This window comes from Tauraco erythrolophus, chromosome 10 (assembly GCF_009769465.1).
Source record: "Tauraco erythrolophus isolate bTauEry1 chromosome 10, bTauEry1.pri, whole genome shotgun sequence".
NCBI classification, from domain to species: Eukaryota; Metazoa; Chordata; class Aves; order Musophagiformes; family Musophagidae; genus Tauraco; species Tauraco erythrolophus.
Genome location: NC_141474.1, coordinates 5556086 through 5581501, shown reverse-complemented (window position 1 = coordinate 5581501; position 25416 = coordinate 5556086). Strand labels below are relative to the sequence as shown.

At 52.4% G+C, this 25416-nt stretch overlaps 1 protein-coding gene across 3 annotated transcripts; it reads left to right on the top strand.

Moving 5' to 3' along the window:
* The first annotated feature begins 1760 nt into the window (after positions 1–1760).
* On the top strand, positions 1761–23559 carry LOC104380034 (ADAMTS-like protein 2). Of its 3 annotated transcripts, none has more exons than XM_086617510.1 (18): positions 1761–1939; positions 8683–8820; positions 10985–11060; positions 11576–11678; positions 12634–12779; positions 13501–13624; positions 14900–14980; positions 15426–15601; positions 15879–16302; positions 17060–17480; positions 18315–18421; positions 18611–18737; positions 19096–19309; positions 19904–20059; positions 20452–20622; positions 22342–22518; positions 23176–23320; positions 23441–23559. In XM_086617510.1, exons 1-18 carry the CDS (start codon positions 1761–1763, stop codon positions 23557–23559), a joined length of 3084 nt encoding a protein of 1027 aa, XP_086473636.1. The 3 variants fall into 3 exon arrangements, with proteins under 3 accessions (XP_086473636.1, XP_086473635.1, XP_086473637.1); XM_086617509.1 differs by having other exon boundaries at positions 18608–18737; XM_086617511.1 differs by having other exon boundaries at positions 1862–1939; positions 8678–8820; positions 18608–18737.
* The last annotated feature ends 1857 nt before the right edge of the window (positions 23560–25416 follow it).

The following is a 25416-nucleotide window of genomic DNA, read 5'->3' as shown; positions in this document are numbered from 1 at the left end:
GAGAGCAGGACCAGCAAGAAAGGTCAGGAGAGAGGAGCCAGAGAAGGCGGTGGAGGGGAGAGCATCGCAGGCTTCCTGGATTTGCCCCATCACGCTCCCTTAGTGCCTCACATGCAGATCCCCCCCCCCAAATCATCTCTGCACCGAGCAGCACTCAACAGCCTGCTTCTGCCTCCCAGGACTCCTGCTCAGACACTGGTTTTGAGGAGGGCTGAAGAAGATCAGGCAGCTGAAACTTGTGGGAGACCAGCATCGCTACCGGCTCCCTCGCTCAGCCGGAGCCAGCTCCCCCTTTTCCTTTTAGGCACAGCCTCTCCCCCACCTCTGTGCCTCTCAGCAGCTTTGCCTATCTGCAGGGCAGGAGCTGGCTCCAGAGGAACATTACACACGGCTGCAGCAGGGCAGGAAAGCCAAGAATTGACTCTCAAGCTTTTTTTCCTCCCTCCCTGCCTTTGTAGAAGGCAGCTCATGGTGCAACCATGTTATTTGTCAGCGCTCCTCACCCTCATTTTCTCTGAAGGGGTCAGAAGCAGAAGGCCCCCTCCTCCCCTTATCCCTGCCTGCCAGCAAACCGCTTTGATCAGGAGTCCCCAGTCGCCTCCCCCTGCTGACACCCCTCCACCATTCCTCTCCCCTCCCTCCACCTTGAGGCCCAAACCCTCGGTGGGGAAGGGGCAGAGGACTCGGATCACCTTCCTGCCCTAATGACAGCACATCTGGCAGGCAGAAACTGCTGCTCCCCAGGCGTCCGCCCCAGGCTGGGGACACCCGATGACATTTTTGCACAGACTTTGTCCACTGCTCGCAAGAGCTGCCGTCTGATCACAAGCACAGAAAGGGGGGGATGCAGAAAGGAGGGGGGGAAGATGCCAGCAAACAATTTTTATCTCTTTGAAGTTGCACAGTTGACTATCTCAGTGTGCCAGCCTGAAAGCAGCACCCAAAGACGAGGATGGACAGATTTCTTTAGCCTGGAAGGTCTCGGAGAGCTTCTGAGGTGCCGTGGCATCTTCGGAGAAGCCCTTGAGCAGAGAGCAGACTGCTGTGAGGAGGTTCAAGCCGCCTGATTTTGCAGCATAAAGACAAGACATGTGAACTGAGGTGTTGGAGAACAACCTTGACTTGAGACTTTAGCTGGGCTGTGGTATGTGACTTAACAAACCGTGGCTGAGGACCGCGGCCTTCGGGCAACTGTGTCCTCTCGGTAAGGACCAGCTCATCGGGCTCGCTGACCATGCGGCCGCGATTCATCTCCCGCATCAGCCACGGCAGCTCTCCACGTCGAGGGTGATGTTTCCCATCATTTTTCCCAGCACGGCGCACAAACTGCGGGTGCCGAGAGGGACGCACTAAACCAGAACTTGTCCGAAAAAGGCAGGAAAAGATCAATCGGCTCGCAAACGGCTTTTGTGCCGGAGGAAACGAAGTTGGGAGTCAGGGGTTTGCGCGGAGCGGGGGGGCAACCAGGCTGTCCGAGGCGGCGAACGCGCTTCGGGAAGCGGCGAGAGACGCTGCCGCCGGGCCGGGCGCGGGGAGCGGCCGCCGGCGGGGCGGTGCGAAGGGGCAGGCTCGGGCTGCCCGCCCCGCTGCCCGCCCCTGCCCCGCAGCTCGCCGGCGGGCCGCGGGGGCCGAGCCCCGAGGCCTCCCCCCGCAGCCCATCCCATCCCATCCCCATCCCATCCCCATCCCCCGCCGAGCGGCCGCGCCGCGGGTCGCCGCCCGCCACCCGGCAGGTTGTAAAGTCATTAACTCCCCCAGCCATGCCGGCCCGCGCTCCGGCGGCGGCTGCTCCTGCTACCGCCGCTGGTGGGCCGCCTCGCCGCCTCCTCCGCCGCGGCTGCAGCAGCAGCAGCAGCGCGGCATGGCCGCCGCTCCCCGCCGCCTCTTCCTCCTCCTCCTCCTCCTTCTCCGCGCCGCCGCCGCCCACCTCGGCGCTAAGGTAAGCGGCGGCGGGTGGGCCCGCGGCGGCGGAGCCTCCCCTCGCTCCCTCCTTCCCTTTTTCCCTCCCTCCTTCCCTCCCCTCGGGGAGCCGCGGCGGGGCCGGGGCCAGGAGGGGCGCTCCGAGCTGCCGCGGCCGGTCCGGCTGGTGCCGCCGCCCCGGGCCTGCGCGGGGCAGGGTGGTCCTGGGGAGCGGCGGCCGCTCGCCCTTCCCCGTAGGTTTCTGGTTCCTGCAGGGGACAGCCAGGACGTGGGAGTCCCCCTCACCGCCCTCCCTGCTTCGGAGGCTCTTGGGAATGGGGTTTTGTTGTGGCCACCCCCGAATTTACCCCGAGGAGCGCACGCTTTGCCCGCTCCCCAGCGGCCCGGCGCTAACAAAAGGTCGCCGGGGGGGGCGAGGGCGCCCGAGGAGCATTCCCAGCATCACCAGAAGGACCATGGCGGAGCGGGGCCTTTGAATGGTTGGGGGTTCCCCCCACCTTCATCCCTAGCAGAGGGTCGACTCCAGTTGAGGGCTGAAAACAAACATATTTTCCTCCTTCCTCTGTCTCCCGCACCCCGAGCAGCTGCTGGGGGTTTAGGCAGCTGCTTTCCCTGCTGACTGTGCGGTGCACGTCTGGGCATCAAAGCCCCGCACTGCCCTTGGCTCTGATCTGCTCAACAAGGGACCTCCTCAGCCTGGCCCTCCTCATGGCACTTGATTCACAGCGGCATCGAAACCCCGCTGCCAGTCCCCTTCTCCTTCCCAAGGCTTGGGAGAATCGTTCCCGTTATTGTGGCAGGGGAGGCAGAAATCCCGGCTTCCCAGTGCGCCCGGCTGTGCCTCTGCCTTCACGGGTCACCGCGTGTATTGTGGTTCGGCGCTGCTGTTTCCCCAAGGGGAACCCGACCCAATTTCTTTGCTGCTGAAAGGGATTCTGCTCTGCTAAAGGAAAAGGGTTTGGGGTTGTGTTTCCCACCCCCACGCCTCAGATTCCATGGCTGGGGTGAAGCAATCTCACACGAGGCTGTCTTAAAACACAGTGAAGACCAGACACCGCAGGTTTGCTGCAGATAACCCAGGTCTGAGGAGCAGCACCGTCTCCTGTTGTGGGGTTGTCTTCATTTTGAAGCACAGTGTCTCGTTTCCACTGCGTTTTTACCCTCAGGCATATCCGCAACCCCTTGACTGGAGGGCTCGGTCAGAGAGAAGCTTCAGGCAGAGCAAGCTGGGTCAAGCTAAACAGATGTGAAATCCTTCATTTAGGACTGACCTGGATGGACTCCTCCATTGACATGTGTACACAAGCCTTAGGGGCTCATGGTCCTCCCTGCCCCGGCAGCTGTGTTTGTACAGCACCTAAGATGAGGGCATCTGGGGCTGGGAGGACGTCTGCTCAGCCCTCTCCAGGACAAACGCACACCGGCACTGATGCCTGTTCTGCCCTGAGGACTCCCTTGCTCCAGGGGATCCCTGCAGAGCTGTCGGATCAAGGATTTCGTGGTGCAAGCTGGCCTGGCAGACATGGTTGATAGTATTGATTGGCGTCTCCCGTGCAAGACAGCACACGGAATGGCCATTAGGGAATTAATCTGCAATTCCTCTTGCTGCCGGGTTTTCTACATACAATGTGATTACACAAAAAGTGTCCTGGAGAGCCTCAGTCCGTAGGTGGGGTAAGCAAATTCCTCCCTACTCAGGGCTAACTGCATTAAATGCCTCTGAAAAACCTGCAGAGAGAGATACCTCTCATGCACACCTCCTGTTACTCCCTTCTTCCCCTTCACAGATTTCCATTCTTTCTACTGGCTTGCCCCAGAATAAGCACATTATCCCACTTGAAGGGAATGACCTGACTTGGATGAAATATTTTGTAACGATGTGCAGCTCTTGCCTGTGAACTTTCTGTCACAGCAGGATTATGAGCAGTACTTGATAGTGCTCCACTGGCTTCTGTTCACCAGCTTTCTAATTTGCTGCTCATCTGCGCCTCATTCTATGCCCAGATTTTTGTTACTTACCTGCTGCAATGTCACATCTGTAGTAAGCTTCCATTTTTCCCCAGATTAATGTTCTTCCCGATCCCATAAAAATTATTCCGCGTTGCTCATTATACCTCAGGATACCTTCCCCTCATAGGAAACTCCTCAAATATCTCGTTTCAACTTTTCTAAGGAAAATTTGGTTTTGTGCCTGCATCCAACATTGAATCTCTCATACAAACTCTCTAGTCTACCCAAATAGACTAAAACAATGACAGGATGAGAAGGAGTGTTACATAAAACACCAATTCTTTTGTGAAACATCAGGGCATAATTGCAAATGCTATTGTTTTTTTCAGGGCTATCACTATTTTTCAGTGACCTATTTCAGGTCACTATCTCTGACCACAGCTTTAGTCAGAGAATGACACGGGGAACCCAAAGCACGGGAGCTGAACATGGTCATTCATTTCCAGATAATAATCTGACATCCATTCCAGGCATTAAGACATCTGAAGCTACTTATATTTCAGAAAACAGTGTGGTTTGCTGTAGAGAGCAGCCCTTAAGTAAAAGGATCATGGAAATTTTTGGTAGGGGACATGCTGTCAATGGCCTCAAAAAGGGTCTGTGAAGAATTTATTTCATTTTCAGCTGTTGTTTCTAGTAGTCTCAAGCTCAGACAGGGTTGAGCAGAACTGTTTACGACAGCTACTGTGCCCTTCAGTGGTGGGCCAGCCCTTAAGGCATGCCAGGCTGCCACAGAGAGCCTTCCGCTCCCCAAGCTCCTCTATTAAGGGAACTCAACAGGCATGTTTGTGGTCTCTCTTCCCAGACAGCTTTTTTCCACAACCCAGGCTCTAATGAATCTGAAGATTAGGCACGACAATAAGCAACACGGGAGACTGGGCCACCGGCATGGTAATTGCAGTTATTCCCAGGTTTCTGGGAAACCCAGCGTAGCTCAGATCTGATCCAGAGCATGACAGAGTCAGCGGAGAATTTATTTTATCCCTTTCAGCTCTTCAGAAAGACCGCCTGGAAATCCAATAGGATGTCAGTCCAGGCCCACCCTTCTTTGCTGGGCTGAGGCATTTTGTTTGTGGCAGCCTTTGTCTGGCAGGGGGGAGAGGGGAAGCAGCTGCTGAGTCTTCGGTTAGACAGAAAAAGCTTTCAGTGGCGCTGGCTTAGACACTGCTGTTTCTGTCATTGACACTGGCAAATCTGGAGACAGATATTTTATCCCGGAAAAGTTCCCTGCAGGTTGGGGTTCAAAGCCCTGGTACCCCCCCAAGAAGGGGGCAGGAGGGCAGCCCTCACCTGCTCGGTTGCCTGATCTCCAGGGGAGGTGCAGAGGCGCAGAAATAACTTGGTTAGCCTCCGAGAGGAAGAACTGCAGCTGTATAATCGCCGCCTGCCAAGCCACAGCCGCCTCAGGGGAAATTCTTGCGGAGAGCACCTGGCTGAGCTGGAACGTGGTCTGTCTTTTCTACAGATGTAAATTCTAGGCCTGATATTTCTCATCACCTAAGGAATTGTAACGGACTCTCTTACCTCCTTTAGGCAGAGCACTCACTCAAGCCCAGGCAGAACCAGCCTTATAAAGGCTGGACCTACGCCCGTCTCCTGCTCCGCTGTTTCCAGCTGGCTCTGTTTCTGTGATTCTGCAGCAGAGTGTGAGTTAGAGCAGCTTCAACACCTCCCCTAACCAGGAGAGTGCAAAAGAGTTGTTGTCAAGCCCCTTCGATTTCCTCTCCTTCTCCAAGGAGGAGGGGGGGGGCGGGGAGGGATTCACTCAGCCAGAAGGTAACTCTTGGGATTTGCTGAAGGGCTTGGGAGACTAAAGTCAGGAGCTAATCTAATCTGGAGTCTGTCCCACAGTCCTTAGTTTATTATCTGGAAATTTAGAAAATGCAAGTATCTCTGATTAAAAACGAGCCATTTGTGTGTCATGGTTAATGCAGATTTATTTCTGACAATATAATAACTTCAGCACAGACTGGAACCAGCTGCCCCAGCTCTAAGTACCTGAAGCTCCCCCTCCGCATCACCCGGTCTAGGACTCGGATGCAGTCGTGCCGTCAGTCTCACTGACCAAGGGGACAGCTCAGCATTGTCCTTGCTTACACGAGGAAATAAACGTTCCTAGGCAAGGACTGGCAAAGGAGCTTGGTCATGGAAAACCTGAGAGCCAAATCAATCTACTTAAAAAGTGATTGATTCCTCCAGTGCAGAGAGGAAGCAGAAGCAGGGCTTATGGATATAGAGGAACACATTTTATTTTTTTTAAAAAAAAAAAAAGGTCTCTGAGTAGCATCATTCAATAAATCTTCATTTGGGCTCCTGTCATTCCTGAAAGTCATAGCAGAGAGAGAAGCGTATCCTTTTCTAACTGGGAGAAAGAGGCACACAAAGGTAGAGATGCTGATCTTCCCCAAACCTCAGCTCTACCACCACATGCCAAGTCTCCTTGCACCCAGGCAAAACACCCAAGAGCAGTAATCCTGAAAAGGAGCCTACAGCTTTCTACCACTCCAAACGCACAAAATCTTTTTCATATCCAGGGGTAGGTCAGTAGAAAAGGCTATTTCACTGCCCTTCACCCATTTCCCTTCTGTCCCGTCTCACCGATTTGGGTTGTAAGATCTCTGGAGCAGGACTATCTTGCAGGTTACAGCTACACAAATTCTTATTACCACCTGGGGAAAAGCTATGTAAATATTGCAGCTTTTGGTCCACATGCCTTCCTTCCAGGCATTCCACATGCCTCTTGTAACCACTGAGTGAAGTGGTAAAGCACCAGCTTTGATTATTACTGCAGCTGTGGGAAAGCTGTATTGCGCTGAGCTCTCTGCACAGACACCAGATAAATCATTGGCATTCTCCTTCCCGACAGTTGTGAAAAGCTCTTCTTCTGTAGGCCTTGAGATGCTTATCACAGAGAAGCAGAGAAGGGGTCAGGGAAAGATTTTAGCTGAAAATACCTTACAATAGGAGACCTTTGGTGTCTTTCCTTTGTAAACTCAGAAGCCACATAATCAGCATTTCCATTTACGGTCTGATAATACACAGCCCAACAAAAATTCTCGTACAAAACAGGTTGAGATGATCATTTGGAAGAAGAGAAAAAGGTATTTTTGAAAACACGTCTATTTCTTTTAAATTTAATTTCTCTCTTGAGCAACTCAGCTGCTGCCCACAGCATTTGGTCCCTGTCAGGCAAGTCAACTCCAGTCAAACATCTAAGTTCAGCAAAGAGTTTTGTTGTATTGCTTTCAAAATCAACTGTTGTAATTACTAGTAGTGAGTAAAGGCTCAGGTAACATGGTGCTTTTCTGCGGCAGAGTATGTTATTTTCAACATGCTCTGACTGTGGTATCATCACCAGGAAGAGGCACTGTGTGCATTTCAACTATGATATGTTACAACTTAAAAACATTTGCCTAAAACCAGCTGCATCTCCTCTGCTCTGTTGGCAGACGCTGTAGAAATGACAAGTTCTCCGGCAGGAATTGCACTGCAAGATGAAGAACGCTTCGGCTTTATTACACCATGAAAGAGTACAAGACCAAGAGACAGTCAACCAAAATACTGAACAGAGCACATTTAGCCATGGGCAAACCCTGCTGAGTTTTCCTTCGCATCCATCAATTATGCTTTGCAGACCAGTTCTTCACAACAGGGTTATTTATCAGCCACTGCCACTAACAGTAGCTAATAATAGCACTGATACAACTTCCCTCAGCCCTTTCTTTAACATGTTTTACATACACACACACATTATTCAGTTTCTTCTACTGAAACACTGTCAGCATTTCCAGCTGGATAAATCCCTACGAATCACTGTCCTGTGTTAAACTCACTACTGCATTTGACACTCTTCACAGCTGTGTTTCAGTAAACAGCAAATTAGTTCCTGCACAGGCTCGTTTGCCAAAGTCCCTGGGAGCTTTTGGGAAATCAGACGCTAAACAGGAAAATATTGCAAGGGAAAAAAACTCAGCTAAAACACAGAATCCCTTACCTGCCAGGAATTGCGGAGGCACAGCCAACAGCAGCCTGCTGCAGCGACCATGCTGGGGCCAGAAGAGCTCAGGTTGGCCAAATTTAAAGGCTCAGCCCCAGCAAGGTGTGCTGGGAAAGGGAGCAATCCTCCTCTGAGTGTGGTGGGGTGGATGGGGAGAGGGGCAGACAGCAATTGCAAGAGGCTCTGGTTCTCGAGCACCCTTGAAAATGACTTTTGCGGAGGTTGGAGGGTGAGAAACTTGGATCTGTGCTGATTTAGTCCCAAAGAGAAGTTTATTTGTAGAAATGCAGCTCTGGTGAGGGACAGATGTGTACCTCCAGCTTCCCTGTGGGCAGGCATCCATGCAGCCAGGCTCTTCCTCTTCTCTTCTGACCGGGTGTCAGACCCAGGTGGGCAGCATGAGCTGTGATCTGCTGTTCTGTCTGACCCACCTGGGCTGGGAGCAATGCTGTGGGGGTCAGGCTGCAGCTGGTCTTACTGTCACGTGTGTCCAGCCCAACAGCCCTTCTCTGCATCACATCAGGAGATTTTGGAGGCGTCCTCCTTCCCATGTGTAACTCAGTCTTGGAGGGAAATTGGAGTTTTGAGATGTGTGAGCCTGGCGTGGCCCCACAGGTACCTGATCCTGCCACACTTGTCCCAGTGCTGCCCGTTTAGAAGGCATCCAGGTGATGTTTTCCCTGGAGGAGCCGCCTTTGGAAGGAGGTGCGGAGCCAGGTTCTCCAGCTAACCATCCTCTGTTTCTGTCAGGACAGTAGTGAGGCAGCAGATGGAGCTGGCCCCTGGGATGAAGAAGTCACCAAGTGGTGGGGAGAGTGGAGCTCCTGGTCCACCTGCTCCCGGTCCTGCGGAGGAGGCGTGATGTCCCGTGAGAGGCACTGCTTGCGACAGAGGTGAGTCGTGTCCCAGCCTGTGCCCTTGGCCAGGCCTCAAGCACCAGAGGGGAAACGGGGTGTCCCCCACCGGCATTTTTGGGCCAAACCTCTTGGGTTTGCAGGGTCATCCCTTCAATCTTCTGCGGCCTCTCGAAAAAGGAAGGCGGCTGTTGCCCACGGGGTAGGCGGTGGGCAGAGGGCTGACGAGGGAGAAGCACGCTGCGGTGGGCAGGCGACAGGCTCCCTAAACATGTCACTCAGCCTGGCTTGTCCGATGGGGAGCAAGGGGTTGGTCCCCTCTTGGGGTCTGTGAGAGACTTAGAGATGCCGGGGTTGTGGGCTGGAGAAGACCAGCTCCTCTTCCTTTTTCTTTTACAAACCCTCTCTTGCCATGGCTGCTGTGACCAACCTCACCCTGATTTGTAGACAGTTCCTGTGCTAAGGATGTGGGTACACATTCCCAGACACCTTCTGGGGACTTGATTTACTCCCGGCAGCAGCCAGCTCAGCCGCGTCTCAGCAGTTTCCCCTCTTTATTCCCTGCAGAGCTTGCAAGTTTTTTTCCCCTCTGTCATTTATCTGGCTGTCACCTGACAGTATCTCCATTTGTCCCCTACAGCTACATTTGTCCCCTACAGCTGCTACAGCCCTGGTATCCGTTGGGCAGGGTTTGTGGGAGCGGGGAGAGCTGGGGAACTTCAGCTGCCGGAACTCCCACTGTCCCCTCCAGGTCACCTTGCCACCAAGCCCTCCTCCTCCTCAGGCACCTCACTATCCTGCTACTCCAGGCTCCTGAGATGTTAATGAGAGCCGGAATCCTGCGGCACAGCAAGCCCACGGGGGCTGCCTGCCCCGTGCTCGGCCCCTTTCCCTTCTGCGTGAATGCACTCCTGAGCAGAGGAAGCTCAGACTAGGGCTCCCCCCTGCTCTCCTTCCTGCAGCAGAAGACTTCTTTTATGTGGGCTGGTTGGTGGCACGGCAAGAGTCCAGATGTGCTGCAGCACCTTCCATCTGGACGTAGCCTCCCAGTACACTGTGGCCATCACGGGAGAGCAGTGGGAATCAGAGGGTGGAAGGGAGCCTGGGGCTGTCCCACACCCCCGCACAGCCAGAGCAGCCCTTCTGCCCTTCGCTGCTGCCAGAAGAGAGATTTTTCTCTCCGTTCGACATCTGCTCTATCCTTGACTCCACAGCTGGGGAGGGGAGGGCTTCGCTGTGACATTTTACTCCAGGGATCAAGTCTGAATTAAAAAAAAAAAACCAAAACCCAACATAAAACCCAGCCAAAAAGTTTCCACAGCTTTAAGGAGACCGGCATAAGTGTGAGCCAAGCACACTCACAAAACATCTTCTGCGTGAAACTGCAGGCAGCCTCTGCCGCAGCTGAAAGGGATGGCAGTTTTCCTGCCTACATCACATAAAGCATTGCTCTGGAGGGACAGCTGCGGTACCTCTGGCCGGTCCAGCCTGAATATGCCTACCAGGTTCTTCATTACACAGTGCATCCCGAGTTCCCAATACTGTTAGTGCATTATCTGCCGCAGATCGTTACACAGACCACATTGCCTTAGTCTGTGGTCTCAGGCATTCTCCGTATGTCTTCTCAGCTTTCAAGAAGTTTTTCGCCTTTGTATCAGTCAAGGACTCCAGTATTCCCTGGTGACTCCTCCTGGCCAGAGCTAAAGCATCAAGCATTGAGAAGTTCCTGTGGTTTTGGTCCATCATCTGCACTAAGCCTTTCCTGCTAATTTTTTCAGGTGGCCATTCTCCATGAGAGGTGCTGTCTCTCTGCCTACTGCACAGTGAATCCTGAAATCAACTCCCCTGGTCACTGCAAATCCTGGGTGCTTCCATGGGAGCGATGGATCATCAGGGCCTATTGTCCTTTTGTCACATCAACCCTTTTGGAGCTCAGAGGTGAAGGGACGCAGGGATGGTGATACCCCAGTTGCTCCCCATCTGCTCAACCTGCCCCAAAATGAGAGTAGCCTAAAATCACAGTCCACCTAAAAGCCCTGAAAAGGTGTTTCAGAGGAGACGTTGGCTAGTCTAGATGCAGAAGGCTTTGTTCTCATAAAATGTCTGCCTTGCTTCTCCCACCTAAGTCACGCCTGACTTCTCTGTCATCCTCAATACCTCAGTACTTCACAGACCTCCAGCTCATTTTCTTTCTGCTTTGCAGGCTCCCGATGCCCCAGGGAACAAACAGCACCATGTGTATTGGTCAAGCCAAGCACTACCAACTGTGCCAGCAGCAGGTGAGAGTTGCTTCCCGTAGTGACTGGTCTTCTCTGGGGCATGCGGGACTCAGAGGGTCAGTCACACTTGGAGCTGCAAGAGCACCAGCACACTCAGGGTGCAACTGGTCTGTCAGAGTTGTGTAGACAAGGGGTATGATCCACTCCTGGAGTGTTTGACAGCATGCCTTTGAAGATGTGGGGAATGGGATCTACTGTCTGGGACTGAGAGGTGGGGAAAAGGATATAAAAACGTTATTTGTTGTGGGGTGGAGGGAGGGATGGAGTTTTTCCAGCATGCTTTTCCCTTTGCTTGAAGTAATTTTTTTCAGGACTGTTACATACAGCTGTCTGAGGGGCCCTTGGTGATGGAGGCCTGGCCTTTCTGCCTGTATTATGGCATCTCAGAGTCCATCACTGATTTCTTCCAGGGTGGACAGGGCATTCTCATCCTTCAAGGATGCAGAGGGATCGGCAGCTGTCACAACCATGACTGTGACATAGGGAGCTTTTGATCACATTTATTCCCTCTGTAGCCCTGCCCAGCCAACACAGCAAGCTTCAAACAGCAGCAGTGCTCCAGTTTCAATGCCAAAGCCTTTGGGAAGCGCTACTACCACTGGATGCCCCTCTATCCAGGTGGGTTTTCACAGCTTCACACAAAGGATCAGGGTGAGAAAACACCCACAGGATCTTCTCAGACACAGGAGAAGGGGAAGGTCCCAGGGGACAAGGGATGGATGCTCCTGGCTGGTCTGGAAGTGCTTCCCTATGCTCCCTGCTTTGGAGAAATCGTTCCCTGTCTCTTCACAGAACTGCTCCACCCAGCCAGGCGTCCTCTCTCACTACATTGCTCCTGTTTTGGATCCTACATCAGCAAGCACTGGTGGGCAGACAGGACACAGGCTTCTCTGAATTGTCTTGGCTAACCAGCAGTCATCTTGGCAGAGTGGGTGTTCACGCTCTTTGTGCCTTCTACCATTTTGGCTGCCTCTGTCACCCAGCATGCTTCCCACTGGGTTGGTGGTGGGTTGTTCTGAACAGGATGCCCATCCGTTTCCTGCACAGGCAAGACAGATTGCTTAACATGGGTTGCCAGTTGTCCCTTAAGGCCCAGACTGAGCTCACCTAAGATCTTACCCTCTTTCCATTAGCTGCCAAAGGGACATAGAACACCAGCACCTCTAGCTTTAGTTGTTCAGCTGAATGGGGTGTAGCTGGCCACAGCCCCACACAGTCAGTAGCCCTCTTACAGGTCTTGCTTACCCTTGTGTATTTAAGTGTGGCCTGGGATCTGCTGATGCAGATTCCTGCATCTGGCACAGGAGGTGGCACTGCAAAGGGGAGAGGGTATGGCTAGAAAGAGGGTTTGCCAGCAAGAAGCATTTCTGCTAGGCATGGTCCCAAGCTGCAGCCTCATACCATGACCCCTTTACTGCTACAAAATCTGTAGCCTTGGGGTCTTGTCTTAAGCAGCAAGAACATCCAAGGTGATACCAAACCATCAGTATGGATAAGAGGAAAGTCCCCTTCCTCTCTGCCCATCTCTGAACACCTTGATCTGCTTGGTGACTTTCTGCCTCTGTCCCTTCAGACGACTACACCAGTATCTCCAACAAGCCATGTGACCTCCAATGCACCACCCAGAGTGGAGAGAGGCAGCTGATGGCCCGAGCGCAGGATGGTACCTCCTGCAAGGACAGGACCTATCAAGGGGTCTGCATCAATGGGAAGTGTGAGGTGAGGCTTTGAGAGGAAGTAGTACAGAAATTGGGAGCATAAGTGCATGACTGGAACTCCTGGTCATCACAAGGCAAGCAGTCCCAGCAGAAAATCAAAACCAAGACCTGGCGTGGAGTAATTACAATCACTCTTGAATACCTATGGGCTAGAGGAGAGCAGAGAGGTTCACACAAGGGGAATTATATACATCCACATGTTCCCACTGACTGATGGCACTTTCCTCCCAGCACAGAGAAGACTAAAATTGCAGGTTTGTTTACATAGTCATCCAATTTAAAAAAAAAAAAAATTAAAAAATCTTCCATTTGATTTTTCATCTCATATGGCAAAGATAAAGGGTGGTTGTATATAGTGTTACAGAGAGGTGCCCTACAACCTCAGATGCAGCATCTCCTGGAGAGTGATGTTGTATGTCATTATTTCAGTGAGAAGGACTGGCCTAAATACAGACAAAAGGAGCCAAAACAGCTTACCCAAGTCTTACTCCATTCCCCTACACACAGGCACACCTGCCCAGGATCAGGGACACAATGTAGATGGTCACAGGTTACACAGGTGAATTGTTACTGCTGTTGGATTCATTCATTACTCCACTCCAAGCTAACCTACATACCCCACAGAACCTCACCAAAATGCACAGTAGCATTTCCCTGAGGAGACCCTGACCTATGGAGATAAGCTGACCCCAGGAAACCCTCTCTTGTTTTATTCTTTGCAGCCGGTTGGGTGCGATGGGAACCTGTACTCACCCCGGACGATGGACAGATGCAGGGTGTGTGGAGGGGACGGCAGCACTTGCCACCGTGTCTCGGGCAGCTTCCGAAAGGCAATCTCACAGATAGGTACTCCCTGCTACCACAGTCCGGAGACTTCACCTGCTACCTCTTACCACCAGCTGGCATGAAGGGTGACTGGCTTGAATACGGGTAGGAGTTTCCCAGCTGCTTGGTGGAAAGAGCTGAAGAGTGCCACCCCTGCTTAAATGCCTGTGTTTTGTCCTTTTCACTTAATCACCAGAGGAGATTGGTTTTGATGTGCTGTATATTAGGCTGGGGTAAGGTTTCCCTTCACCTCTTTACGATAGGAAGCAGCTGGGGATCTATTTGTTCCTATTGATTTTGGCATCTCGCCCACCTCAGATAATGTGAAGAGATCAATGAATCTTCTTTCATTTGTGCTACGTGTTCATTTGAAACTTAAGCTCCTATGATGAGGGTCACAGCGTTTTGTTTCAGCCTGCACTTAATCTCCTGCTTTCCCCAGTCCTGTGGCTGGCACAGCTAAGGGACAGCCCCTCTGCAAGTGGGCTGAGATTCATCCCTTGCAACCTCATGGCTCATTCCTCCACCCACAGAAGGAATAGACTGTGGTATGTTCATTAGTAATTAATTAACTGTGGTTTGAGGATGTTTTGGAACACTGTTTCACACTGTTGTTTCACTGGTTTGCCTCACTCTCTACAGACACCAGACTAGAAAAACACTCAGGCCCCTTTCCAGAGCAGGGGTAATGGTGCTATCCCCTCTAGCAGCACAGATACAGTTTTGGCCCCCCATTCCAGTCCCCATACAAATCTTACAGAGCAGACAAGACCTGCTTTTCTAGCAGGAAGGACAAGCTGCCAAACCACACAACTTTAAGAGCATTCCTATTTCCTCTCCCTTTAAAGGTCAGTTTTTATGCTACTCCTGAGACAAATTCTGTTGAGTCAGGAGCTGAGAGAACCTGTGGTCTTCTCCATCCTCTGTTCAGCATCAGCTCTGATCACTAGTAAACTTTATCTGTGCTCTTGCCAGAAAGAGTGTGAGAGCAGGTTCATCCGCACACCTAAAGCCAGACTGTTGTACTTGTGGGATTCCTTCCTCACTCCAAACCCTGCAATGCTCAGACTGAGCCTTAGAGACCCTACTGGTGACCTGTAACAGGACTTCAGAGGGGAGCTGGGATTAGAGCTCACAGACTGGCGCAACGTGCGTTTATGGCCTTAGCATCCTGCCCCTGAAGGGCAGCGCTCTCCTCCCACGTACACATTTATCCTACAAGCTGCTTTTCCTACCTAGACCTTTTTATTCTGTCCTTGGGGTTTCCTCACCTTCTGCTCTGTTCCTGTTCCTCAGGTTACGTGTTCATCACCAACATCCCTGCCGGTGCCACGGACATCCTCATCATTGAGCGCAGGAAAACAGAAAACATCCTAGGTAAGCTGAGGAACCAGACAGACATGGGGGTCCCAGTTCAGCTGCCTGGGAGGTGGGAGGAGGGCTCTGTGCACTTCCATCTGCACTGGGAGAGAGCTATCGGTGAGCATTTCCTCCAAGGTAGCACAGGGGCTTTTCATCTCTCTGTAAACCAAGGTTACCACATCTCCAGCAGCCTGCGGCAGGAGGGACATTTGGAAACCAAGCTCACTATGGGCAGTCCCTGTTGTGAAGACATTTGTGCTCTTGTTGGAGAGGGACATGAAAGCAGCAGGCTTTGAAGAGCACTGATCTGACCCGATGCAAAAGATGAATGCTGGAGGGCCTGCAGTTCCTTTTCTTTTGGGCTCTTCTCGGGCATGAGCTGTTTGCTCACCTCAGTGCCAGCGCAGCCCCGGTGTTCTGCACAGAGTATCACATTTGTCCCTTTTCTCTCTCTTTGAAGCACTCGCAGATGAATCCGGGCATTTCTTCTTCAACGGCAACTCCGCCATTGACAATCCCCAGAACTTCAGAGTCGCTGGCACGATCTTCAAGTACCGGCGGCCCTCGAGCCTGAACTCAGATGGGCTGGAGTACATCATAGCTCATGGGCCCACTAACCAGTCTCTGAATGCCATGGTATGTGAGGAGCTAGCTTTAGGCTTTCCTGTCTTGCCTGTCCCAGAATTGTGAGCCTCTCTCAGACGAAGGGGATAATAACCTGGTTCCCAAGCCAAACCTGAGTGCTTAGGTGGCTGAGGAAACCAGATACTGTCTTGGGAGGTTTCCTTGGGTTTATGAGGATACCATCTTCTCTTAACATCTGTCATAAAATGGATGTGGCTAGACAAGGTCTCTGGGAAATACACGTCCTTAAAATAAAAAGGGTTTTGTTTTCTTTCCCTGTTGCCTCCAGTACTATAACTTCAATGGGAAAATGCCACACATAACTTATGACTACACTGTACCACGGACACCACCTCTCCGAACTGCAGCTCCTGCTGTAGACAGACCTCTTTATCATCACCTACCAGAGACCAGCCAGAACCATCCCATTCCAGCAAACTCCAGAGCTGCCCAGGATTTCAATGCCACGTGGCTCTCCCTGTCACCAGATGACACCAGTGAACAGCTTCCTCTAAGAGAAGGGCATGAAGACTTAGGCTTTGGCCACCCGCACTTCTTCCAAACCAACTCCTCCAGTCAGACTCAGGACTGGGGCTGGGAACAAGGTGAAGAGAAAGAGAAGTATGACTTTCAGATAAGACAGGTCTACCATGCAAACACAGGAGAGGAAGAAGAGGAGGAAGCAGCAGCAATTGGTGGAGAAACAGAGTTGGGTTGGTTGCTTAGTTTTTTTCCTTCTCTCTCATTTTGTTCATTGAAAGTGGACATGCTCCATCCCTGGAAGTGTTCAAGGCCAGGCTGGATGAGGCTTTTAGTAACCTGATCTAGTGGAGGGTGTCCCTGCCCATGGCAGAGGGGTTGGAACTAGATGATCTTTAAGGTCCCTTCCAACCCAAACTGTTCTATGATTCTATCCCACATTGATCATCTTGAAATCTAAGGTGGCTTTACCATCAGAACAGACAGGAGGGAAACATGATTAATAGCAGGGTGGAGACTGTCAGGGAGCAACAAAGGCCAGGAGCTCCGTAAGGGAAGGGAAGCTGGGAGAGTGTGGCCACCAGACAGATCAGGCAGTACCTTCTCAGGCAGGGCAGTCCCACAGCACTTGAGACTGGCAAGCAGGGCAGTGACAGCAACAGGTCCTAGCAATAGTCCGGTGATCATCAGGTGAAAGCGAGGTGACAAGCCAAATCTGAGGTCAGTCTGGGAAAGCCAAACAACAATTCAGGAACAAAGTACACCTGCAACATTGGTCAGGCCAGGACTGAAGGCTTAAATGGAGCTCCTGACCCATGGGCAAAGAGTGCGTGTGAGGTTGGTCAGGGCAGTTAAGGCCTGTTGGTGCACCCTGGTAGCAATTTTATGATTTTGAGGCCAAATACCAAATGGTTTTTGCCTTGTTAAATACCACATGCTGAAGTATAAGCCGTCCAATATAGTTAAAGCATCCCCGTATTTTTCTTCCAGCTCTCAGGTTCAATCAAATTTCCATCAGCACAGCTGTACCTTACAGCATGAGGAAATCTGAGCTCTCGGAGAACAGCCGTGTAGCATCCTCCAGGCTTCGTCTCTTCCGGCGACTGTGTCACCGAGACCTGCACAACACTGCCTTCTGTAGGGAGCTGCAGCACCTGGCAGCCAGGCTGGCCCCGAGGAACTCCACGGCAGGACTATGGACTGAGACAGCTGCCCAGTGGCCACGGGGCCTTCACAGAGCGCCGGCCCGTAAGAACTCCCTGGAGGACTTGAAGGTGGAGGCATTTGCTGGGAGTCAGGGGAAAGCAGCCAACTACAGCATGATGGCATCTGTGGAGAGCCCTCTGCTAGGTGCCAGCCCAACCATGGACATCAGCCAGGCAGAGCCTCTGCAAGCCCCTGGCACTGAAAGGTGGCACTTGATTTCCTGGACAAAACAGGAGCATGGTTAGCTGGGGAGGGAGGGTGGAGCCAATCCTCTGGTAGTCTCACTGTTGTCCTTGATGTTCCCATTCACCAGTGTCTGTCCATGGAAGCTGCTGTAGATCCTTGACCAATGGCATGTCCTCCAAAGACTGTCACAACTGACCTGACTCAGAGCTCCCAGAACGTATTTCAGCTCCTCCTGCCTCTAAGGGATCCATTTAAATCAGTGCTGAAGGACCTGTGGGGCCAACACTGATGCAGTTGTAAAGAAGGCCAGGAGCCTATAGCATGTCGCATACACACATTTAGCACCACAACATGCCCCTCCTGTCCCACTCCACTTGGCACATAAGCTCCTGTGACTTCAATGACAGGAGACTGAGCGCCAGGTTTTAAACACTTCTGGCAAACCACATGTGAACTCGCCCCACTGCATTATATGATACTAAGAGGGACCTTGCTTGAGTTCTCCTTTCCAACCTCATATCGTATCTCTCAAGGTGATAGTATGAACTGAGGCTGAGAGCATGCATATGGCTGAAAGACCATAGCATACACGAGGCTCACTAGGAACGATGCTTCCTCCCAGAGGGACATTGATCCATGGCTATTCACAGCCTTGCTAGTTGAATTCAGGAGGTGGATCAAGGCTTTGCACTCTCTTCAAGAGTGAGGGGGATCTTGCCCAAGGGGGGGGGAGATGGAGAGCAGAAACACTGGGTTTCTTCCCATCTTCAAAGACAGTGAAGAAGAAATTCACTGTATTTTACATTTGCAGTGATTTTTCATTTTTAGCTCACGCTGCCTCCTTTTCCCACAGCAATGAGTTTGATGTGAGCCCCGTGGGCCATGATGACATCAGCTTGGCTGACATGTATCGGTGGAAAGTCTCAGCTTATGCCCCCTGCAGCTCCACGTGCACTTCAGGTAGGTTTGGCTTCAGGTGACTGATCCTGTGAGGTCCTTTTTGGCTGTTGACAGAGAGAACACTGGTATTTTTTAGAACAGCAGATAGAGTTTCAGATGCAGTGAGCACTCTAGTAATTTAATCATGGTGGGAGAAGGCTTTTGGATCTGATGGAGCCTGACCAAAAGAGAGTCTTGATTGCCCAGCAGGTATCAGCACCTCCTATGCGATGTGTGTCCGGTACGACGGAGTGGAAGTGGATGAAACATACTGCGACGCCCTAACCCGACCAGAACCTACTCACGAATTTTGCACGGGGAGAGACTGCCAGCCTAGGTGAGTAGAAGTGACATCAGCTGTCCACAGGGACAGCATGTCTTTGTAAGGGTCATGTTTTGCTCAAAGTATACAGCCATTTCTGGGCTGGAAGATAACGCTTACACAGCTAAGCCCTTGTATCCCCTAGTAAGCAAAAAGAGGGAAGGAATTTGCTGTCTAAATTGCCTGCTAAGGGCAAAGCTTTCAAGACCAGCCCCTCCTTAATACAGACATATAAGTGATGGGCAGATTCATAGCAGCATCTGCTGGGTGAGGGAGTCCCAGGTGTGCAGGCACCTCCCAGCCACCCCATGTCCCTTGTTCCCCTTACCTGGGTTTTCCTTTGTGCTTTCTCTCCTGGGGACTGCTTGTGGAGGTGGGAGACCAGCCGGTGGAGCGAATGCTCCAGGACCTGTGGTGAGGGCTATCAGTACCGCACCGTGCGCTGCTGGAAGATGCTGGCTCCAGGCTTTGACAGCTCCGTTTATGATGACCTCTGTGAGTCAGCTGGGCTGGCCAGACCCATGGAGAGAAAAGCCTGCAAGAACAAGGCCTGTGGGCCCCAGTGGGAGCTCTCCGAGTGGTCCGAGGTAGGTGGCAGGGGAGCTTTGTTCCCAGAGGTACGCAGCCAGGGCTGGGCTGGGGGAAGGTGGCTGGCAGATGTTGGGTGCTGAGGAAGCCCCTGGCCAGCTGCATCCTGGGGAAGCAAGGACTGCCTTTACCCGCTGCCCAGCAAACAAAGGCCATTGCAAAACATTTTTTCTAAGGTCACTTCTCAAGCAGGACGTTAACCAAATGAAAGCCCTGTCAGCAAGAGTCTCTGCCTCCCTCTTCCCAAGGATTTAACTAAGGGCAGATGGGAAAACAGCATGGAGACATAGAGGAGCTAAAACCCTAAAAGGATTTTGATTGACTTCCCACAGCCTGCTTGGGACTGGCACAGTGGAGCTGCCCAGTGACTTTGAATAGCAGCCCAGGCTTCAGCATCCTGGAGTGTTGGAGCTCTAGGACCCAAAGTAACCAAGCAGCAGAGAGAGAGATGGACCCACCTTTTTCTGTCCCTGCTGGGGCCGTTCCCCTCTCCCCTAGTGCAGCAGGAGGAGGCACAGCTGCCTCCGTTGTCTTTGCTCATCCCCCTTGTTCCCTGCCTCTGAGCTCTGGGACTGACTCTCTGACTATTGCAGTGCTCAGCCCGGTGTGGCACGCAGGGCACGATGAAGCGGGAGGTGCGCTGCTCGGTGGAAGCACCCCTCTGCGATGAGTCCCAGAAGCCCAGCAGCGAGAAGGCGTGCACAGGGCCGCCCTGTGACCGCCGCTGGACCGCTTCGGATTGGGGCCCGGTGAGTCCGGAGGGTCTGCATCTCCTTGCACCCGATGCCAGGGGTGCAGGGCTGGTGGGAGGGAGCAGGTGGGCAGTCATGCTACTGCTCTCTTTTGGGTTTCTTCTGGCAGAGGCTAAGCTAAAGAAACTAGAATAATCTGTATCTTGGCCTCTCCATGCTGTAAATTTTGATTGGCTGTGAGGTGAGCTCCATTCAATAATCTGGGAAGCTCATGACGCTTGGAGAATGGAAGCCCCTGACCAAGTGTACCGCTGAAGACCCTTGGGGTCCAGTACCACAGTCCCAGTGGCAGGGCTAGTTCTCTGGACTCAGGTCTCCTGGCACCGCTGACCTTAACCCTTCCACCTTCCTGCTTTCTGACGTGTCTAAATGCCCTTTATTCCTCCAAGTGCTCAGGTTCGTGTGGTGAGGGACGCATGAGCCGCTTCATCGCGTGTCGCAACCTGGAGGGCAAAGTGATCTCCGACTCGCAGTGTGACCCAGCCACCAAGCCCCTGGCTGTCCATCCGTGTGGAGACAAGAACTGCCCCGCGCACTGGGTGGAGCAGGAGTGGGACCAGGTAAAGCCAAACCAAACCCAACTCAGCCCTCCTTCCCACCTCATATCCCACAGGAGATGGTGGGAGCCTGGCTCTCTTGGCAGAGCAAGGTTGTATGGTGTGACCTCCAACCATGGAGCTGTACCCTTGTCCTAGCTCCTTCCAGAGAGCCACAAAGAGCAATAAATACCCCAGCTTGTCCCCCTCCATACCCTAAAGGTCACCCCAAAGTTTGTAGCATCTACTGCCTTCCCAGGGACCTCCATTGGAGGGCAGCAATGTCTTAAGGAAACTGTCCTCTCCCACCTCTGGCTCCCAGCTGGCATTTGCAGACACCTCAGCAAAGCTCTTTGTCCAGAACATGCACTCACCTCCCTAAAGATTTCGATCTCACTAGTAAAGTGAAAGCCACAACAAAACCAGCTTCATCTCTGATAAATAATACCCAGAGGTAAACCTGAGCCACAGCCCACATCCCTGCCCTAGAAGTCACATCCAGGCCATGACTCTGTACTTACAGTCCAGTGAACATGGTCCAGGTGCCCCATTCCACCAAACAATTCATGTCTGCCAGTCTACTTACACCCCTTTGGTAGCTCCACACCTAGAGGCTTTAAGCTTCCTGGTATAAGATGATCCAAATTCCAGAGCACCCAGGAGGAACACACTGAGTCAGTTGTGGGGTTTAGGCTTTGTCTTTAAAGTCTTGAGCAAAACAGAGATCCACAAAGCACCAAGGAAGAAGATTTCTAGGGACCCAGAGAAGCAGCCAAGCCCTCTCCCCTCCAACTACAGCTAAGCCTCTGTTCTCCCTTTGCTGCCCTTTATAGCTGTTGACCACATTCAGCTGAGTCTCCCTTTATCACTGGTAATGAGCACAAACCGGTTAATCCTAGAGACCCTCTCCTGCTCTGGTCTGTGGTGTGGGTCACACACAATGCTGCAGTGCTGTTTTTCAGCTGTGTCCAGGCTATTAAACTCACCTGAATGCTGAAAGACCAGCTAAGCTCCCCACCTTTGCGTGTGCCAGCTTCTTTGCCTTTGCTGCGTTCTCTCGGCTGATGAGCTCTGAGTTGACAGGATGACTAAGGGCAGATACAAGCCAGCTGTGCTGGCCCTGGCACGGTGAAGGAGGGCACAAAGCAGTGAACTCTCAAACAGGCAACTGCGTCAATGGGCGTCTGGGAGCTGAGCTGGAATCAGGTCCTGCCTCCTGCTGCTTCTCGTGGTGGTGTCCTGAGAGTGAGTCCTCCCAGCTAAGCCTGCATGGCTTTGGGCTCAGCAGTACTTGTCCGTGCACATCACCTGCAGTGCACCAGTTTGGACCTCTTGGGCCCATGCAAAGCTTGTCAGTACTCCAAGACGTAAGTTTCTACATGAATACATTACATGGTCTTTGAGAACACAGATACACGTAAAATAAGACAGAAACAGACTCTGGTAGCCTTACCTTGGCTGCGCCAGGTCCCTAGTGGTAGCTGCTCTTAAGGCCAGCCAAGGTGAATTTGGCATCCCTGGTGCTGGCTAAGCAGTAAGTACCAGCTGCTGTCCTCACTCCCTAAGAAATCCAGCTCCTTTGCAGACACCTGTTGCTCCTGTGACCTGGACAGCACTACCTCTCTTAGGCTGGTGTTAGCACATGCGTAAAGGACCTTGTTTCTGAGTAGGACACCATCCTACTTGAAGCTTTATAACTGATGATCATCATTTGTTACCTGGCTGCTCTGTTCTCTTCGCCAGTGTGATGCCAGCTGTGGGCGAGGGATGAAGACCCGGGTGGTCTTGTGTGCGGGCCTGGAGAACGGTGTGTACAGGGAGTACCCCGAGAAGCGCTGCGAAGCCTTTCAGAAACCTGAGGAACAAGCTGCCTGTTTCAAGAGGCCATGTTCAACGTGGTTCACTACCTCCTGGTCTCAGGTAGGGCTCGGGGTGGTGGGGAAGGGGGAGAGGAGGTTGGTGGAGCACAACCTGCACTGAGGCTTTCTAGGAGCCTGTTGTGCCAAGGGCTCTGCTAGGTCTGGACGGGATCGTGAGCTCTGCTCTTCTGCAGACCAGGCAGCCGGTGGAGGGACTGGCACGTGGGAGCTAGGGAAAACCTTGGAGCACATGGATCATTGCCTCCAGCAGGAGCGTGCGCTGCACTGCAGGCAATACAGCTGTGTCTCCTCCTCTGCCGGGAGTCAATGTTCTGTCTTTCCCTGCTTTCCCTTGATTTTAACTGGTGAGCTTTTAGGGAATGGGAGGACAGGAAGCTGGGCCTGGCTCGCAGCAGCCATTTTCTCCATCATCTATCACAGCATCAACGCTCAAAGCAAAAACTATTCTGGGTTGCATTAAAGAGATGAAAGCAAACTCCTGCCTTGCTCTGCCCCAGCCCTGGCTCAGGGAGGCTCTCCTTCAGCAAGGAAAGGGGAGCGTAAATTGGAGATCAGTGTGGGATGTGACCCAAACCTCCTCAAGAACACTCTCCAAAGCAGGGACAGGGAGGCCTCACTGGAAGGAAGAACTTGGGAACTATAGAAAAATAAAAAAAAAATCTCTCACGATCCCTTTCCTCCCTCTCGATCCCGACAGTGCAGCAAGACGTGCGGTGCTGGTGTGCGACTGCGCGAGGTGAAGTGTTACCAGGGGGAAGCGCTGGCTCAGGGCTGCGACCCCTCTTCCAAACCAGAAGCCAGGCAGATGTGCCAACTCCAGCTGTGCCCCACAGAGGCACCAGGTAAGTCTAGGAGAGTGGGGAGGGAGAGGGGGCCCTTGGGAGCCCTTTGCCCTGCCCAGCTCTCCGCTGAGGGAAACACATCTGCTTTTAACCCCTTCTGTGGATGCTTCTGTTCCCCAGAAGAAGACTGTGACGACAAAGCGACGGCCAACTGCGTGCTGGTGCTGAAGGTGAAGCTGTGCTCTCACTGGTACTATAGGAAGGCTTGCTGCCAGTCGTGTCGGCTCAAGTCACCCTGACTGCTGCCAGGCCCTACTTCCCTTCCAAGTCCAGGGGCAAGAGCCCCCTGAGCCAGACTTTAACCACTTGAAGCCACCCTACTTGGCTTGGCTGCGGAGCCAGTCCCTGTAGACCAGCCTGCTCGGCGAGGAAGGATTCCTAGGACTTAGTCATCACTGTTTCCTCTCCACCGAGAGGATTTTACACAAGACAAACCATCGGTTCCTAGAAAGCTACTGAGAAGCGAGTTGGGAAAGCCTGTCCCTGCTGTCATTATCTCCGAAGAGCTCTCGTTGGAGGCGGTGGGGCGCAGAGGCCAGCCTGCAGCAGGGCACAGACGGCAGCAGCCGTTCCTCTGGTCTGCCCTGCAGATTCTTCTACTATGAGGGCAATTTCCAAAACACACCAAAAAATTCTGTCATAATAAAGAGCTAAACGGTAAAACTCTGGTTTTGGGATGCATGTTCCTGGGCCAAAGGCAAGGGAGGAGGAGGGGCACAAGAGGAAGGAAAGCAGGAGCAGGAAGGGTGGGGAGGAAAAATCCTTGCACCAGGACAGCTTCCAGGCAACGCTGAATAAACCCCATTTTGTGTTGCCTGCCAAAGAACAGCAACCACTCCTGTTGTGTATTTCAAAGTCCTCATTTATTTCTGACATAGAATTTGGACCCATAGCTGAGCAATAAAGACAGAGAATAATAACAAGAGGAACCTGAAGTGGAAAAAATCTGGGATCCCTGCCCCTACCCCATCCTGTTCCTCCACCATCCCCAAAACCTTAAAACCCACAGTCGCGTCTCGCCCGTTTCCAGCCCTTTCAGAGTCACACATTTCTCTGTAGCCATGCCAGGCCCAGGGTGTTGTGGTGGCCATGAGGATGACCCTCATCTTGGCTGTCCAGCTACTCTGGAACTGCTCACCAGCGTTGGCACCTCATCAGCAGGCAACAGGCCACACTTAATTTTGCATGTGATGAAGATGACGATGCGGTTGCCTTCCTTTCATGAGAAGGGTGACCCACAGAAGCAAAAGCCCCTCTCTGTTATTCCCACTCTCCGGAATTCATGGCCCGGCACGTGCTGCCATTATGGTGGAAAGCCTTGCTGCATGCCAAGAGGTAGAGTTGGATGCCGGGAGCCATGTCTCCAGAGGGACGGCACGGCAGGGCTGTATGGCAGGGCCGTGTGGGTGGCCGGCCACGGGTCACACTGGGACATACTCACTTCTCGTGGCTCCCAGCAGCATGGAGACCTAGCTGAGCAGATGCTCTAGCGGGAAATAATGGGATTTACTAAGTTAGCCAAGATTTCTTTCTGGTTATAGACTATATTTTCAGGGAGTGGTATTGGCTGGATGGGAAGCAGTAGGAGCTACAGACTATCTGCCAGCGGGATCCAGAGAGCTTTGCTGCTGTGACTTTCACCTTCCTTCCTGCCTGCCCTTAATGTGAGAGGACATTTAAAGACCTGCCATCACTACTTGGAGAATGGAAGGAGACTCTAAAAGAGCTGCAGCTCGACTGAGTCTCAGGATAATGGAAATACAATGGCTTTCTAGGCCAGACATGGGGGAGATGGTGCATAACGTTGGCTCAAAAGGCTGTGTAAAATGCAGTCTGGGGTGAGGGGTTTTGGTTTCAGGGGCCATCACCACATTTGGCGTTTGTCTGGCTCCTTTTCTTCATGTAGTTTGAGCAGAGGTGCCAAGGCGTGAGCAGGTCCAAAGTGTAAATTAGCTTTTTGCCTGATAACATAGACACTCAAGATTCATGTAGCATGTGCGTCCATGCTGAGACCTACTTCTTCTGTGCATGAATGGGGAGGTTAAAGCCCAAATCCTTCTGTGAGCAGCAGGACAATTTCTAAATTGCAGTGCTGA

Excerpts from the sequence above, each read along its gene's own strand:
- LOC104380034 (XM_086617509.1), top strand. The coding sequence starts at position 1,761 with ATGCCGGCCCGCGCTCCGGCGGCGGCTGCTCCTGCTACCGCCGCTGGT. Across the intron at positions 1,940-8,682 it reads CCGCCCACCTCGGCGCTAAG|TAGTGAGGCAGCAGATGGAG; the intron begins GTAAGCGGCGGC and ends CTGTCAGGACAG. Across the intron at positions 19,310-19,903 it reads AGCTCTCCGAGTGGTCCGAG|TGCTCAGCCCGGTGTGGCAC; the intron begins GTAGGTGGCAGG and ends TGACTATTGCAG.